Source organism: Dendrobates tinctorius, unplaced genomic scaffold (genome assembly GCF_039654945.1).
Source record: "Dendrobates tinctorius isolate UK_male_01 unplaced genomic scaffold, ASM3965494v1 ptg000029l, whole genome shotgun sequence".
Taxonomy (NCBI): Eukaryota; Metazoa; Chordata; class Amphibia; order Anura; family Dendrobatidae; genus Dendrobates; species Dendrobates tinctorius.
The window spans coordinates 17,485,985-17,504,628 of record NW_027361697.1 but is presented as its reverse complement, the minus strand read 5'-3'; the positions used below and the strand labels follow the sequence as shown (position 1 = coordinate 17,504,628).

General features: G+C 42.8%; 1 protein-coding gene across 2 annotated transcripts in view; it reads left to right on the top strand.

The window, feature by feature from the left end:
* Positions 1 to 18,644, top strand: part of PLPPR5 (phospholipid phosphatase related 5) — a 376,469-nt gene that overhangs the window by 169,293 nt on the left and 188,532 nt on the right. For both annotated transcript variants that reach the window (XM_073571406.1, XM_073571407.1), the window contains exon 2: positions 408 to 540. In XM_073571406.1, the coding sequence (XP_073427507.1) occupies positions 408 to 540 (133 nt within the window). The remainder of the gene's footprint in view (positions 1 to 407; positions 541 to 18,644) is intronic.

Below are 18,644 nucleotides of genomic sequence, written 5' to 3'. Positions count from 1 at the left end.
TACTGTGATATGGCAGAAAATTTTCTCAATTCATTCATGAGATGAGCGATCTCAGATGTTTTCCTTACTCGGAAGTTGAACCTAGAACCCCAGTGCTGGAAGCATTGTGCCACTGTTTCCAGCAAATCCGTTTTCTATTATTTCAGAACTAATGTCTTGAAAGTTTTCAATAGATGAAAGTCATGTAATCTGTAGAAAATAAAATTATAGCTTATAACCATGTGAAAAACATTAAAAAAATTACAAATATTCAATTGGGATATTTAATTTCATTGACATTAAAATAATCGAACAACTAAATGTGTGACATATGACATATCTTATATCTTATGTGCTTTGCAGATCACCAATCAAATGATGTTTATGTGACTTCTAAATTGCCATGTTTTTTTGTGTTTCCCATTTAGATAATCGTTGGAGAAACTGTAGTCTTTTGCCTACAAGTAGCGACGAGAGACTTTGAAAACCAGGAAAAAACTCTTTTAACTGGAGACTGTTGCTATATTAATCCACTAGTGCGGAGAACCGTCAGATTCCTTGGTAAGCTTTTATTTTGATGTTTTCCATGTAATAGTGAATTTTAGAGAAACGTACTGCTGTGAAGTGTTACCCTTGAACATTTTCTATACTTAGATCATTCAAACTTGAATAATCTGACATCTGTATCATATTTTACAAGTGCATAATGTATTCTGTCTCTACTGTAGGCAAGTTAATATAGATAGACTTGTTCTACCAGACATTAGTTACCATCAGTCTTACAAAGGTCATTTATAAACTGGCAGTAAGAATCAGCAAGAGCTTATATAGATAGTCATATAGCCACAGTATCTTTAAATTGCAATTATTCAACTTTGTAACTATAGAGAAAGCTCATCTACTATATAATCGTCTAATTCTGTCTGTCTGTCTGTTTGTAATGGAAATCCCGTGTTGCTGATTGGTCGCGGCCGGCCGGGCGAGACCAATCAGTGTCAGGGGCAGTCCGGACGCGACTTGGCGTGGAATTCGAACGGCGCTAGCCACTGATCTCCCGACAGTTGCCACGGGTCATCTCCTGCCGCACGGAAATCAGCGGCGACGCAGCCGGGAGATGACCGGCGCTAGCCAGACATCTCCCGGCTGCGGAAGTATCCCAACCGGCGCTAGTGATCTCGCTCAGTGTGACATGCAGCAGCGACCAGGCCCCCGCTGTGAGATCGCCGATCGTGGTGGATCGTTCTGGACCATATTTTGAACATCGGTCTCCTGCTGGCCAGCATGCATCGGTGTGCTGACAGGAACAACGACGAATGACCTCAACACAGGTCTGAGAGACAGAGTCCCAATGACCGTATCGTTCCGTATCGCTGCTGCGTCGCTGGTGAGATCTGACTGTTAGACTTCTCACCAGCGGCCATTTAACGATGCACCAGCGATCCCTACTAGGTCGTATTGTTGTCGGGATTGCTGGAGCGTCGCCAAGTGTGATGATACCCTCACACGTGCAGATATATTGAACGAAACCGCGTCGCTGATTGGTCGCGCCCGGCCGGGCGCGACCAATCAGCGACAGGTGCAGTCCACCCGTGAATTGCCGCGGGATTTGAACAACGCTTTTCTTTATGAAGATACATGTTCTAGAATACCCGATGAGTTAGAATCGGGCCACCATCTAGTGTATTTTATAATTACTGGTTCTCAAAATATGTACATTCCATACTGATGACCAATGTATTTTTAAAAGGCCAGAATGTTTTAAACTCAGGGCCCAATTCGTGAAGTCCAGCGATGTTCACAAGAGAATATGTTGGAGTCACATGTTTCTGATTCGGTAAGAGGTGCATTCCTCTTAATGAATCATAGGCGTTTTGCAAGTGGCGTGCGCTTTCCTATGATTCACCAAAATTTTACTCCCGTCAAAGACTGGAGTAAGATTTAAGGCATAAGGAATGGCACGGCTCATCATGAATAAAATGAACTGTGGTGTAACGTCCTTGTTCCACCCCAACTCTGCCCATTCTGGCAGGCTGGGCTAAACTGTTGTGAAAACACTAAAATTCACAAAATGTTTGCAAAATTCAGCATTGCACAAAAATTTTGTGACTTTCCAAAACGATTTACATTAGAATTCTGGCATAATAGTTTTGATGAATCGGGGCCTTATATTTTATGTAGACATACAGAGCATTGACTGCATACATTAGAATTATAGAAACTGTATATTTCACCATATGAGGATTCTGTATGTCAGCATTTGTTGGAGCTACTCTTCCTTAAAAGCAATGTTTCAAAGGAAAAAATCACTCTGTAATACAGTGGCCAATGGAAAATAGCCCATGCTTGAGTATTGTACTTTGAGTATAGAAGAGAGGATTGATTTGCGGCACTCGGATCACGCCAGTCATTGTAATCCAAAGCCGCCCAGGAAACTCCGGAAAGTAAGAGGCTCGCAGGTCTCCCATCTAACTGCCAGTTATCACAGGCCTGGAAGCTGTACCAGAGTCCCATGAATCGATCAGCTCATCTTTATCTTGGAGCCAAAATGTAATACTGAGTATGAGGCCTAAAGCTTTACAGATGATCTGTTTTCAAAAAACATCTTTATTCAAACTTCAATTGAATTTTTCTTTTAGGTTAGAAATGGTAAATCAGCATAAATACTTCACCCCATCTCAATACTGTCATTTGCATCAAAACTCCTTGAATATCATGTCCACCTTGAACTATTCTACTTTTCTATCAGCTTACTTTTTGACCAGCTATGTTTGACTTTGATGCTCACCACTCTACTGAAACCACATAAACCAAAGTCACTAATAATCTGTTAACTTTCAAAGCCTCATGATATTACTCCATGCTTCTCCTACAAGACTTGTCCTTGCCCTTCAACACAGGTGTTACAAAACCTCTTAACATCACAAATTTTCCCATCTCCTGAATCACTTTATACCTCACTAACCAAACATTTACTATCTCCCTTTTAGATTCCATATACCTCACAAACTAACATATGCTGTCTCCTATCTACACACAACCTCCTCATCTTACCCACTCCCAACCCCACAAATATGAACCCCACTTGCCACCACCACAGGGAAAGTGGGAAGAACTGGGTAAAGTGCCAGAATTGGTGCATCTAAGAGATGCACCTTTTCTGGGGTGGTTGTGGGTGGCTATTTTTAGGCTAGTGGGGCCAATATCCATAGCTCATTACCAGCCTGGGAATACTATCCACCAGCTGTCTGCTTTAGCTTGGCTGGTTGTCAAAAATGGGAGGGGGACCACACTGTTTTTTTAATTATTTACTTAAATAATTAAAAAATACGGTGTAGGGACCCATCTATTCTTGATAATCAGCTTTGCTGAAGCTGGCTATGCAGGGTTGCAACTCACAGCTGTCAGTTTTGCCTGGCTATTAAAAATACAGGGGAACCGCATGTCATTGTTTTATTATTTATTTATAGTACAGCCAGCAGCTGATAAAAACTCCCATCAGGCGCCGCCTTCCCTCTTCTCAGGGATGTTATCTGTGTGTCATCAGTGTGTCCTTGTGTGGGACGTATTGTGGCCAGTGCTGCTACTGGAAACACTGATATCTGAAAGAGCCCTTAGTGAACTCAGTCATTTATCAAACTTTGACGACTTTTAGGAAAAATGCTCGGGATTCTGAACATGAATCTGAATGAGCTATGTTCGTGCCGAATTTGAGAATGGCGAATGTTTTCCAAACAATTTTGCTCATTTCTATTTATAACTACTTTTTTCCAGCATGCATGCAAATCAATGGCTGCAACATAGTAAATGTTGCTGTCTCTTTTAGACACAGCAATCATGGTACTGCATAGCAGTGCTGCTGGGACTTAAATTTTTTATCTTTAAGACAAAAATATTTATATATATAGAAAGTTAAGACTGTGAAACCAATAAGTAGTCAAAATTGTCTGGGCATTTAGGACCAAAATACTCAGATACTGAGATTCTCTTCATGCGATAGGCAAAACACAGCTTTGATTGAAGAGCACAGTATTCTGTAAGTACTGATCTCAAATATTCGGTAATATTTAGCAATTTTTTTTAATAACATAACACATTAAATGGTATACAGTAAACTCAAGCTATGTGTTCAGAGAGTGCAACCTTCTCTCAGCCTCCTCTCTTTGGAGGGATGGCAAATGCTTCATACATTTGTATCCAGCAGCAGGCATTAGTCATTAGTGAGTGGGGATGTAGAAGACACATGGGGGAACTGTTCTCGTAAATACAGTGAACTCATAACCGTGAGTCAGTTGTATTGTTTCTAGTGAGATTACACAAATAGCAGAAGGTTTGACCTAATAGCTCAAGAAATCTTTATGATATGCTGCCCTTATCTTGGCACAAATGTAATAAAACTCGGAACTCAAAAAGGATAGGTGAAAATGTGATGGTTTAATTATTATCCAAAACAGTCCATAAATTATGACATTTTGGTCCACACAAGACCTTCATCAGATAAATGTATGAACAAAGGCATAATAGTATGAATGACAATTATACCACATGATGTAAATGGGTGCAGAACAAAACCAAGACACCAGTTCATCCATATGCAGAAATTACAAACATCCATTGGAAATAGTGAAAAGGTGATATAGTGAATTGAAATTTCTACTTGTACTGTAAAGATAAATATAGGCAAATATAAGTGAATATATGCAAATAGACGAAAAATTGCCTCAAATGAATACAGAGAAGAAGAGGTGACTAAAGGGCACAAAGGAGAGAGCCACGGAAGATGAGGAAAGATAACAAGGAAATTCAATGCAAGGGTGAAGTGATGAGGATGAATGAGGAAGAAGAAGAGGAGGAAGGAGAGGGAAAAGGACAAGATATGTGAGCAACCTGGTAATTAAAAGATAAGGTACGTGATAGGGACCAGAGCAACATGATAGTGGAGTTGTATACACCATGGATAACCAGAAGGAGCGCTGTATTCAAGTTATGATCCCTATCAAAAAATCATAATCCATATCCAAGTCTTTAAACAGAGGCTAGACAGACATCTGATTGATATAGTGAATCCTGCTTTGAGCAGGAGGTTAGACCAGATGACCCAGGAGGTCCCCTCCAACTCCACCATTCTATGATCTAAAGACTGTCAGGGACATACAGTATGAGCAAAGGGATAAAAAAGTTTAGATGAAACACAAATACAGCAGGACAAGGAAGAGTGAGGCTAAATGAGAACTGTCATAAATATAGCATAAAAAATGATAACTATATATGGGTTGGGGCCAGCTGGTGTGATCATACCTTTGCAATTTCAATGTTGAGTATATTATGCATAGCATTCAATATTTTTGCTTTTTAAACTAAGGAAGAAAATGTTAATGCCAGATCCAAATTAAAAGTAAAAAGTTTAGTATAAATAAATGTAACCAACTTCAAAGAAACAATAAATTTTACAAAGAAAATAAATAAAGCATGTTTGCTTGGCATTTGGTTTCTGTCATCCATGTCTTTCCCTACAAGAGTGCTCATGTAGTCATGTACCTTAGAAGAAGTTACACTTTTCTCTATTTTCTGGTTTAATAATTATTAACTTGCAGAAATAATTAGCGGACTTTAATTACCTCTAAGTCTCTGTGTTCAGGATATGCTTATTTACCAGATTCGAAGTGAAATTTGCAGTCTTATTACAATTTAACAATCCCATCTATTTTAATGTCTCGAGGGACAGGTCTCTTTTGGCATAGTTCTTAGTATTATGGAGGAAAAGACTATGCGAATATTTGATTTTCCAATTAATTTGTCAAACCAAATTACTGTGCATTCTTATCCCAAAAGACACCAAACATGGATTTAAAATCCATTAACATAAGTAGATTTGTATGTTATATACCCATTGTTCAAAAATTAAATAAAAAAAAGCACATTGCACAAAAACTTACAGGGTTCAATGGCACAAAATGATGGCTTTCTTTCAACCGGATGGTCAGAATTTGTGGCTTAAGCTTTGAGGACCTGATGCTTCAAAGCTTTCACTCAGAAGTCTGGCATGAAAGCTTTGAAAAGTCACATAATTTAGGTGCAACCTGGAGTTGCACCAAACTTTAGCCACTCTTGGAGTTCTTATGACAGTTTCTCCAAGCTCCGGCAAAATCTGCAGAGATGAGTCGACACTGAGGAGTGTCAACTGCCGCTGGTCAAATTCATGATGAGCAGGGGCATTTGCTACACCACAAATTTTACTCCAGCAGGGTCATCAATAGGATTCATGGTGAGGCGCACACAGAGCTGTACACTAATTGTCCGACACTCTTGATTCATGAAGATCCTCTGCCATAGTGCTGATAATGCTTGTGATACCCCATCAATATACTTATCTTTTCAGACTAGGCAACTCTAGGTCAAGGACTCGGGATAGGTCGAAACATCCTTTTTGTATGTCGTTTTCTTGGTATGACCCTCCATCTGATGCCACACTCCATGTGTGTTCTTGCACAATCAATAAAAATATTACAACTTTCATCACAGAGAGTGCGGTGAACTCCTTTCTCGTCATGAATCAGGAACATTTGACTCCTGCATGTCCCCTCATCAACAGCTGTGTGAACAATGCCTGTTTTGATGAACTGGGTCCCCATTATGTAGAGGTGTGGGTAGATGTTGGTACCATTTTCTTAGAAAAAAAAGTTTTTTCCATATTTCCTGTTAGGACATAAGGGCTAAACTCCCCTCCCCATCTTTTGGACTCCTCTCCCCATTGTTCAGACTCCTCTCAATCACATACTGAATAACTAGCCACAACTTCCTCTTATGGTAACAGCTAATTACAAGAGGTTTGGGAAGCTCAACTGATTGTTGCGCCAGTTTCTTTTCAAGAGTTTGTTATGGTAAAACAACAAATTTAACTGCTTTTGTCGCCATATTGAAATGAACTCATTACCATAATTAATTACAATTATTTTACAATTAGACTTGATGAGAGGGTTTGCCTAATTAACAGAATAGTTTTCTTCCAGGATTTCTAAACTTTTTTGCACTTTTGTTATTAACCTCCCCTTCTCCAAAGAACCCCAAACCACTTTAGGGCTTATTGTGAAGCTATAGTTTTGAATGCAACTTTAATTTTTGCAATGAATTTACTGAAAATGAGAAAAAAAATCAAAGTAGTTTGTAATTGTAAAAAAAGTTTTGTGTTGACATTTTCTGAAACCCATAACTTCTTTGCTTTTCCATAGATGAAGCTGGATAAGAGATTTTTTTTGTGTGGTCATTATCAGTTCTCAGTGATACCATTTTGGGGGACATACAATGTTTTTGTTTTCTTTTTATTGTATTTTTGGGGAAGTGCAGTGGCCAAAAAAACGCTAATTTAGGTGTATTTTCTTTTTAATTGAATTTACTGAATGAGTTGTGTGAGAATCATGTGGGAATAGTGGATGAGGGCATGCATATCTCGCCCAGATACCTTTCCTATGTGGCCTAGTCTGGTCAGTATATCACCTGGTTTCTAATGAATAATGGGAGGCGGATATAAAAGGATACCAGGTGGTTGTGTGAGTGTCTCAGCCTGGGAACACAGAGAGCCTGTCTGTGTGAGAGACACACGTGAGTGAAAGCAGTGCCCACTGCAACTGTGGTTTGGCTGGACGGGAGAAGCCCGCCAGTTGGTAGTTAGTTTGTACCTTGTTTAGTTAGTGCCGGACAGGCAAGGATTTGTTTTATGTTTTATTTTCTTTATGCATTGCTTTCACCGTTAACAAACCTGACCCAGTGTCAGTTATACTCGAATCCCAGCTCTGCGCCTGAGTTTCATGCTGACCGCACGTGGCCTTTTGACCCCAGCAAAGGCGATCCTGGAGTGTTTTATCACATTGTGGTGGAGAACGCGGGCATCACGTTGGAAGCATGAGCATGGAGGACGTGGTGAAAGCGCTGGTACAGTCCACCGCCATCCAGCAAGAAGCTAATCGGGTGATGATGGCCCAGCTGAAGGAGTTGGTGGACATGACAGTTACCGATCGTTCGCTTCTCCAGCAGGTGGCACAGCGCTTGGCAAGCTTACCTGAGGTTAACCTGGAAGCCGAGTCGAGAGTGATTCACGTGAGTCGGTACTGGCAGAAGATGACGACCGAAGATGACGTCGAGGCATACCTGACCACGTTTGAACGGATGGAGGTGCGAGAAAAATGGCCGAAGGCACGATGGGCCGGCCTGATTGCCCCATTTCTTTCCGGTGAGGCCCAAAAGGCTTATGACTTAGAGAATAAAGCTGCGCAGGACTTTGACAAACTGAAAGCCGAGATCTTGGCCCGGCTGGGAGTGACGACCGCTGTCTGTGCACAGAGAGTGTATCAATGGACTTATCAGCCGGATAAACCACCACGGTCACAGATGTTCGACCTGATCTACGTGACGAAGAAGTGGCTACAACCCGAGGTGCTGACAGCGCCAGAGATAATCCAGAGAGTCGTCATGGATAAGTACCTGAGAGCTCTACCGCCAGCCCTGAGGAAGTGGGTAAGCCATGGAAATCCTATGACGGCAGATCAACTGGTGGATCTGGTTGAACGTTACTCCGTGGCGGAAGGACTCCGAGACTACGTTACCCCACCTCGTTCTTCATCATCTCCACGTGGAACCGGTAAGACTGTTCCAGGGAGTAGGCGAGAAGGAAAAATCCCTAAGACAGTGGGGGAGGAAAACGGGACTGCCCGCAATGCGAGGCCGAGAGTAACGAACTATGGTCTAAGCAAGGGGCCCGTTAGGTGTTTCTGCTGCCAAGAGATGGACCACATTGCTGCGAACTGTCCTGTCACTACTGAACCCATGCAGTGCGACGTCACAGACTCTAAAAACCGCATGTCTATGGTTGCACGGGTAGTGAGTGTGAATGCCGGTCAAAAGGATGTGGAAAACCACTTGTGTGATTTAACTGTTGATGGCAAAAATGTGGTGGCATTGTTAGACTCGGGAAGTGTGGTGACTCTGGTGAAGGCCAGTCTGGTGTCAGCCCCGACTGGACCATCAGACAAATTTTCTGTAACGTGTGTGCATGGAGACACCTGTTCGTACCTCACCACGGTCATATGCCTTACTACTTCCTATGGGTCTGTGCAACATAAAGTGGGACTCGTCCCTGGGTTATTGCCTGATGTTATCTTAGGCCGGGATTTTCCCCACTTCTGGCAATTGTGGGAGAATCAGTTGATACCCCAGGGTAATAGTGTACATGATTCTTCTCCCAGGGCGCGTGTGGGTCCCGAACCCCTGGAAGAGGTCCCCCCGGAAGACTCTGGGGAAGAGTCTGCTGGAAATGACCTGCAGTTCCCGTTTTTAGTCATGGCGGGTGATACGGAGGAGACCAGGGAAGAGGAGGATGCCGACAGCCGTCCATCTCCCCGTTTGCCGGATTTAGAAGTTCAGAAAGATGACTTCCAAAGCGAGCAAATAAAGGATCCTACCCTTTCTCAGGCTCGGACAAATGTAAAAGTGATAAATGGGGTACCTGTAGAACCTGGCTCTAGGCTGGCATATCCTTACATGGTTCTGGAGAATGATTTACTCTATCAGATAGAGAAAAAGGGGGAAGACACGGTGCAACTATTAGTCGTGCCAAAACCCTACCGGCGGTAGGTGCTGGACCTGGCCCACGGACATGTGATGGGAGGTCACCTGGGAGTCCAGAAAACCACCGAAAGGATATTACACTGTTTTGTTTGTCCAGGCATGCATCACGATATTCGTGTATATTGTGAGTCTTGTCCTGACTGCCAAGCCTCTGCACCTAAGCCCCGGTTCTGTAGCCCTTTTGTTCCCCTACCTATTATTGAAGTTCCGTTTGAGAGGATTGGGATGGATTTAGTTGGGCCCCTTCCACGGTCTGCACGTGGACACCAACATATCCTGGTCATCTTGGATTATGCCACTCGTTACCCCGAGGCCATCCCTTTGCATAACACGGCCACCAAGACGATTGCCAAGGAACTGGTGCATGTGTTTAGTCGGGTCGGTATACCAAAACAGATACTCACCGACCAGGGGACCCCCTTTATGTATACAAGCGGGGGTCTGCTTTACCAATACCAGCAGACCCCCGCTTGTATATATAATTTGAATATTGGATATGGCAGGTTTCCTATCCACAGGGATAGACACAAATCAATGGATGAATGAGGCCAAGGACGTTTTTTCGGATGGTGTTTTCACGCAGAGAAAATATATTCCATCATTCAGTGTAGCTTTTAAGGAACTCACCAAAATCTATAAAGAACAAATTACCTCTTGGTGGGAGGTGCAAAGTTTGGAAAATTATATAAAAGCAGGCATAGTACCTAGACACCTTAGAATATCTATTAATTTTGGTTATAGATACAAAAGCGCAACGCTGTCAGCTAAGCTTGAAAAGGAGGCTACGGATAGCTCACTAAGATTAATGAGAATACTCCTAGATGAGGAAAAATCTATGCTAAATTCCAATAATGAACGTCTCAAGGAGCAAATAGAGGTTACAAAAAAATTCTCAGCAGAAACGGAATTCTCTGTAAAAGAAAATAGTCTACAGAATACTATTGAAAAATTCCAATACCATCTTAAAGAAAGAAAGCATAAGTATTTTATCAGAGACCTACAGGAGTTTCGGGATAATAAAGCATACACGGTTGCTAATACTAAATCAAATAGACAACCAGAAACGGATATTTCATCCTCTGAGGCCGAATATTCTGACTCCGAGGTTAGGTTCAAAAACAATAGGGGGAGAGCTAGAGGCAGAGGGGGTATACGAGGAGGTAGAGGGGTAGGTCGGGGTTCACCACAGAGGGAACATTTTTTAGACTCAAATTACCCACTGAGAAGTCGATTCAATACCCGGAACCCCATTTGAATAACCAAATCATTAATATCTCTTCAAAACCCCTCAGTAGGGAAAAAATGGTGGTGTTAAGTAAGGGTATGTCATTTGTCCCAACCTCTGATTTTGTATGCTTTGAAGCTATAAAGGACCTTAATTTGTTTATACGTAGACTTAAATGGAAAAAATACTTTATAAATGCAGATAAAAAAAGCTGCACTGAACTAGGTATTGATGAGGATCTATTGGGTGATGTTAGATTTCTGTATCATTTGGGGGACGTGGACCCCAATGAATATGGCGAAGGTCCCTTTACGGACTTTAAGAACAAAAGCAAACGTATGCCACCAATCAATAATGATATAAGTGCTATAGATGTCTTTTCTAATCTGGTATCTAGAGACTTGATGGATCTAGAAAAATCTCAAAAACGAAGACCCCGCAATCTTACCAAAATGGAGATGGATGGTCTGCTTGAACTAGAGAGAGACACCACTAGGATAATTAAACCATCAGATAAAGGTGGTAACACAGTTGTGATGGATGTTGCCCAGTATAGAACTCTATGTTACTCTCTATTGCAGAAATCCATGGGTTACGAGATACTTGAACCTAACCCTACAGAAATATATTTAAAAGAACTAAAAATTTTGGTTGATGGGGCCTTGCAATTAAAATTGATTGATAAAAATGAACAAGACTTTCTAATCCCTACACACCCGGTAGTGGCGACTTTTTATGCCCTGCCAAAAGTGCATAAGGGCCTGGTACCATTAAAAGGAAGACCTATAGTTTCCGGAATTGGGAGTTTAACCCAAAATATAGGGCTATATGTTGATAAAATCTTGAGACCCTTTGTGATCTCTTTGAGTTCATACACACGGGACACCACTGATCTTTTATTGAAATTGGACAACATTGAGTTGGACACCAATATGATATTGGGTTCAATCGATGTGGAGGCATTGTACTCATCGATTCCTCACGAGAAGGGATTAATGGCTGCGGACTACTATCTAAGAACGAGAGGTCTACAATATACGGAACACAATCAATTTGTGATGAGGGCCCTTGAATTTTGTCTAACAAAAAACTTCTTTCTATTTGATGGCAAGTACTTCCACCAGCTCAGGGGCACCACGATGGGTAGCCCCTGTGCACCATCCTATGCAAACTTGCTCCTGGGCTGGTGGGAGGAAAATGCCATCTTTGGAGAGCACTCGGACAAATGTAAAAGTGATAAAAGTGGCGGAAGAAAACATTGTCCTGTGGCTTTGCTACATGGACGATGTTTTTATAATCTGGAAGGGGGATGAGAATGGTTTTTGTAACTTTGTAAAAGGCCTTAATAAGAATGATTTGGGCCTTAGTTTCACTTGTGAGGTCAATGCTTGCAGTTTACTGTTTTTGGATGTTCTAATTGAACGGGGTGAGAATGGACGCCTCCTAACCAAGACATATAGAAAACCTACATCTTCTAATTCACTTCTGAGATGGGAATCTAACCATCCAGTTCCCTTGAAAAAAGGTATCCCTAAGGGGCAGTACCTTCGAATGAGAAGGAATTGTTCGGATCAGGTTACCTATAAGACGCAAGCCGATGATTTGAGATCCCGTTTCTTAGAACGGGGATACCCGGATGGGATCCTAAGGAATGCTTATAGGACATCCCTGGCTAGGGACAGGAAGGACCTACTCACCCCTAGGCAGAAATCCAAGGATGATGGAACTGTAAGATTCATCACAAAATATTGCAATGGAGCCAAGGATATTAAAGAAATAATAGACCGACATTGGTCGATTTTGTGTATGGATCAGGACCTCACAAGAGTTATTTCTAGTCACCCACAGATTACATACAAGAAGGGCCGTTCTTTAAAGGATAGGCTAGTCCGTAGCCATTTTACCCCAAAAAATGCTGACAGCGCCACATGGTTGGGCACCCAACCAAAAGGATGCTTTAAATGTGGTTGCTGCAAATATTGCACTTCAATTGAAAAAAACAACGAATTCTGCAGTAACATTACAAGAAAAATATACCCCATACATCAATTCATTAACTGCAGATCCGTAGGGGTAATTTATAAGATGACGTGCAGATGCGGTTTAGAATATGTTGGCAAGACAAAGAGAGAACTTAGGGTAAGGGTAGGAGAGCATCATAGGGATACTATCAATAAACGTGATACCCCGATAGCCAATCATATTAATCAGTTTCACAAGGGAGATCTCAAGATGGCTAGCTTTATAGGTATTGAAAAGGTACCCAGAAATCAGAGAGGAGGTGATTGGGACAAATATATCCTCCAAAGAGAAACCTTCTGGATATTTACCCTACAGACAGTGCACCCAAAAGGATTAAACGATATGCTCTCCTTTTCTTCCTTCTTGTAGGGAGGGAATAACAGGGTGAGGCATATTAGGGAGAGCCGCCGTTGAGTGGGGGCGCCACTTGCGCAGGATATTAGGGTGCCAACCTCCGCGTGAGGTAGGGAACAGGTAGCGAGGGCTTATCAGGGAGAGCCCTAGTGAGCACCCTCTCTATATTTCTAACAGCAAGAAGATCCATGGGGTCCCATTTCTAGCATGCAACATTATATTAGGTGATTAATTGACCCCCATATATGTAATAATATACCAGTTGAATTTATGACTCCCCATATATGATCTCTCTCTGGGTGAGGGATACTGTAGATGCGTCCTTTTTTCCTTTTTCTATTGTAAATGTGGATGAAAAAAATTGGTTATGGAATCCATGCAAAGTGTCCACTAATAGGGTATTCAGCAAACTGAAAAAGTCTGAATAAGTTAAATTGTTTATAATCTGGATGCAACCGCTTCTAATATGACTAATAAACAAGTTGTATTGATACAATTGGGAGATAACGTTAGAGAACGCGACCAGATGAAGGATGTGCAGCGTCGGGTTACCATGGACACTATGGGTCATGTGAACGGTGCTGTGATGACGCTGTATCTCCGAGACCGGATGTGACGTAAATGGCCGTAAGCCGAGCCCAGGAAGTGGGGCATCTAGACGGAGATGGGCCATTACACATGGAGGGGCCGGAAATGAGGTACCTGGCGTCCGGAAATGGATAGGATATAATTTGGTGCTCAGTTATATAAAAGAAAGGCGATACTTGCGCGCCATGTGTCTAATTGAACTCCATAAACTCCCCTGATGAGTCCTAAATAGATGAAACGCGTTGGGAGAACGGTGTTGGACTAAGGCCGTCCAGATGAATGCAGACATGAAGTTATGCTAAGACTGGGGGCCTCTCTTACAAAAGCGCATATACAGGCATCAGTGTATAGGACTAATACACATGAGATGAGTATAAGGACATGTTAATAATGCACCATGGGAGTATTTAATATGCAGTAATATTGTGGAATATGAGTCATTACACTATACTGGACTCCATGGGTGCTATATATTGTTCATTTTGACCTGTATAATATGCCGATGTAATTTAAATATATCTGATTTGGAGAAATAGATATTCCTATATGATTCGCTTTCTAATGGTAATTGTTCACAACGTTTGAAATGGGAGCGGGAATAATAATAATGGTATAGTCACCTAAGAAAACCTCTAAAAAAAAGTGTCGCTGCATATGCTGAGATGATATATGGCTAGTACTCTGTATTATTAATACCTGGCCATATTTAGATACTAAAGAGAGGGAAATATAATCCGCCCATATCTGGACAATAGAAGGCATCTCATTACATTTTGTTTTTATAGGCACGTTTGCACGGGCACTATCACGTTATGTTATGGTTTTTTTTTTTTATTTGGCACCCCAACTTGCATTACACAGTTTTTAATTTAAGATTAAAAGTTAAGTTTTAATTTATTTATGTCCATACCAATTTGCTATTTACAGACCCCCTTTATGTCCAGGGTAATGAAGGAGCTCTGCCGATTGTTACAAATCGAACCAATACGCACATCCGTGTATCACCCTCAAACAGACGGGTTGGTCGAACGGTTCAATAAAACTCTGAAGCAGATGCTGAGAAAGGTGATAGACAAGGATGGGAAGAACTGGGACTATTTACTTCCGTATTTGCTTTTTGCCATCAGGGAAGTACCCCAGTCTTCCACGGGATTCTCGCCTTTCGAGTTATTGTACGCCCGATGTCCTCGCGGACTGTTAGACGTCGCCAAAGAAACCTGGGAGGGTCAGGTCACTCCGTTTAAAACGGTGATAGATCACGTCACACAAATGCAGGACCGTATTGCGGCTGTTATGCCTATCGTCAAAGAACACATGATGCAGGCTCAAGGAGCCCAAAAAAGAATCTATGATAGGGGCGCCAAGATCCGTACGTTTGCACCCGGAGATAGGGTGTTGATCCTGGTCCCTACGGTGGACAGTAAGTTCCTGGCAAAGTGGCAGGGCCCCTTTGAGATTAAGGAAAGAGTTGGTGAAGTAAACTACAAAGTATACCAGGCAGGTAAACGGAAACCTGAACAGATTTATCATGTAAATCTGATAAAACCCTGGAAAGATCGGTCTGCCTTGTCAGCGGAGCTGGCCCGTCCCGTCTGCTCGCATACCGTAACGGAGGTACGGGTTGCAGAGACTCTCTCGGAGCGGCAAAAGACTGAGGTCAGGCAGTTTCTACTTCACAACCAAAAGTTTTTCTCAGAAAAACCCGGGCAGACTACGCTAATGAAACATGACATCGTAACGGAACCTGGTGTCACAGTTCACGTAAAACCCTGCCGAATCCCGGAAGCGCACCGTGAAGCCGTTTCCCGAGAAGTGAAGGCAATGTTAAAGTTAGGAGTCATTGAGGAATCGCACAGTGCTTGGTCCAGCCCGATTGTGCTAATTCCTAAACCGGATGGCACCATCCGGTTCTGCAATGACTTCAGGAAACTGAATGCGGTCTCAAAATTTGATGCCTACCCTATGCCCCGGGTCGACGAGTTAATAGATCGATTAGGAAAAGCCCGGTATATTACGACCCAAGATCTAACAAAGGGGTATTGGCAGATCCCTCTGGCTGAGGCTGCCAGAGAAAAGACGGCATTTGCTACGCCGGAAGGTTTATTTCAGTATGTGTATATGCCGTTTGGACTGCACGGGGCACCGGCGACCTTCCAGAGACTGATGGATCGAGTCCTGAGGCCACATAGGCAGTACGCTTCGGCCTATTTGGATGACATTGTCTTTACAGCTTGGACTGGGAGACTCATCTCCAGAAAGTACAAGCTGTGATTGACGACCTGTGGGAGGCAGGTCTAACCGCGAACCCCAAGAAATGTTACATCGGGCTAGAAGAAGCCCGGTATTTGGGGTATGTAATTGGGAGGGGTATTGTTAAACCCCAGCTCGATAAGATTCAGGCGGTTCAGGACTGGCCGCAACCTGTCAACAAGAAACAGGTACAAGCCTTTCTGGGGATCGCCGGCTATTATCGCCGGTGCATACCCAATTTTGCAGCCATCGCTATGCCCCTGACGGATCTTACAAAAGTGAAAGACTCCGTCATGATTAAATGGAGTTTAGCGGCTGAAGAAACCTTCCATAGCCTAAAACGAGCACTATGCTCTCAACCAGTACTGGTGACTCCGGACTTCTGCAGCGAGTTTGTGGTACAAACGGATGCCTCTGATACCGGTATCGGGGTCGTACTGTCACAAGTGAGGGACGGAGTGGAACACCCAGTCCTCTATCTCAGCAGGAAGCTGAACAAACATGAGCAAAAGTATGCAGTCATAGAAAAAGAGTGCCTAGCCATTAAGTGGGCTCTAGAGGCCCTCAAATATTACCTGATGGGCCGAAAGTTCAGGCTGATCATTGACCATGCCCCTCTCAAGTGGATGCACTTGAACAAGGAACGGAATAGCCGGGTGACCCGGTGGTTCCTTGCCCTGCAGGCCTACACTTTTACGGTGGAGCACCGCCCAGGGGTACAGATGGGGAATGCAGATGCCCTGTCCCGAGTGCACTGTTTGGCGGGTGTCATTGCTCGACCGGAGTGGTCTGAGCAGAGGGGGGGGATATGTGAGAATCATGTGGGAATCGTGGATGAGGGCAGGTATATCTCGCCCAGATACCTTTCCTATGTGACCTAGTCTGGTCAGTATATCACCTGGTTTCTAATGAATAATGGGAGGCGGCTATAAGAGGATGCCAGGTGGTTGTGTGAGTGTCTCAGCCTGGGAACACAGAGAGCCTGTCTGTGTGAGAGACACACGTGAGTGAAAGCAGTGCCCACTGCAACTGTGGTTTGGCTGGACGGGAGAAGCCCGCCAGTTGGTAGTTAGGTTGTACCTTGTTTAGTTAGTGCCGGACAGGCAAGGATTTGTTTTATGTTTTATTTTCTTTATGCATTGCTTTCACCGTTAATAAACCTGACCCAGTGTCAGTTATACTCGAATCCCAGCTCTGCGCCTGAGTTTCATGCTGACCGCACGTGGCCTTTTGACCCCAGCAAAGGCGATCCCGGAGTGTTTTATCACAGTTGATTAATTTTATATTTGCATATATTGCACTTACAAACATGTGGATACCAAATATGTTTATTCATTTTTTATTTATTTTAAGATTTCTAACAGGAAAATTATTTAATTTTATTTATTTATTTTGACCTGCCATCTTTTGATCTCTTCTGCTATACACTGCAATACTTTAATATTGTAAAAAGGATAATTTCCTTTGAAACCCAGCCTATGCATAGATGCACAAAATATTGCATCATGAGGAGGATAGCGGTGATCATCAGAATGGCAACAGAATGGCATATAAGTGGTTAACCAATAGCACTTAGAGCTAAACTTAGACCTAAAGTTGTTGTTAGAGGCAGGTGCTGATTGCACCTACCTGTTAAGAGAGGGCTCAGCTCCTGAGCCCGCTCCATATACCCACACCTAAGGTTTGACTTTTATGTACATTAAATATCGGTAAGGATTTAAAATAAAAGGTTGCACTTAGTTTCACTGAAACTTGAATGGTTACCCCCCCCCACATCGTCTATATGGTTTGCTATTCACAACCTTTTCCCCACAGCAGTATCACTAAGGAGGACAGACAGATGGCCATATTTCTTGTGTGAGGATCGCACTGCAGTCCTTGGACTTACTGATTGCTCTCATGACCTGAGTGTGACAGCTGCATAGAAATACACCACACTGTCATGCTCAGGTCAGGAGAGGTGCCCGGACAGTCTCACAGTCTGAGCACTTAAAGGGAAACTGGCAGCAGGTTTTTGCTATGCACTCTGAGAACAGCATGAGGTTGCATTTGAGACACTGAATTCAGTGATGTGTCACTTATTAGGCTGTGTGCCGTGGCTTACATACAATGAAGATTTTAGCACAAGAAAATTATGATTGACTGGATTATAGTGCACGTGAACACTGGTCCGACCACACACCCCTCCCCTTCTGATCATCAGCCCACTATCAATAGACAATGTATACAGAAAGCTGTGCTGTGGGTGGGTTTAGCTTTCTAAGCTCTGCTATATGCCACAGCTTTTCCTACATTATGGTGCTCTCAGATGAGTAGCAAAAACCTGTTGACAAATTGCATTTAACAGCTTAGACCACTTCCTCAGTTTTTCTATGATGCTTACTCTCACACCGGCACTTTGCTGCGGCACTCCACATCAGGATTCTCTCTCTTTCTCTGCACTTCAGGTCCTTGTCCTCACAGTGCCTATCTGACACGGATTCAGAGCTTGAATTTCAGATTAGCACATAGCACCCTTCTCTCACTCCGTGGTCTGTCGTGTGACTGATTTGTACCACCACTTGTATAGTACTCTATTGCACATTGTCATAGCTTCTTCCATGCTTAA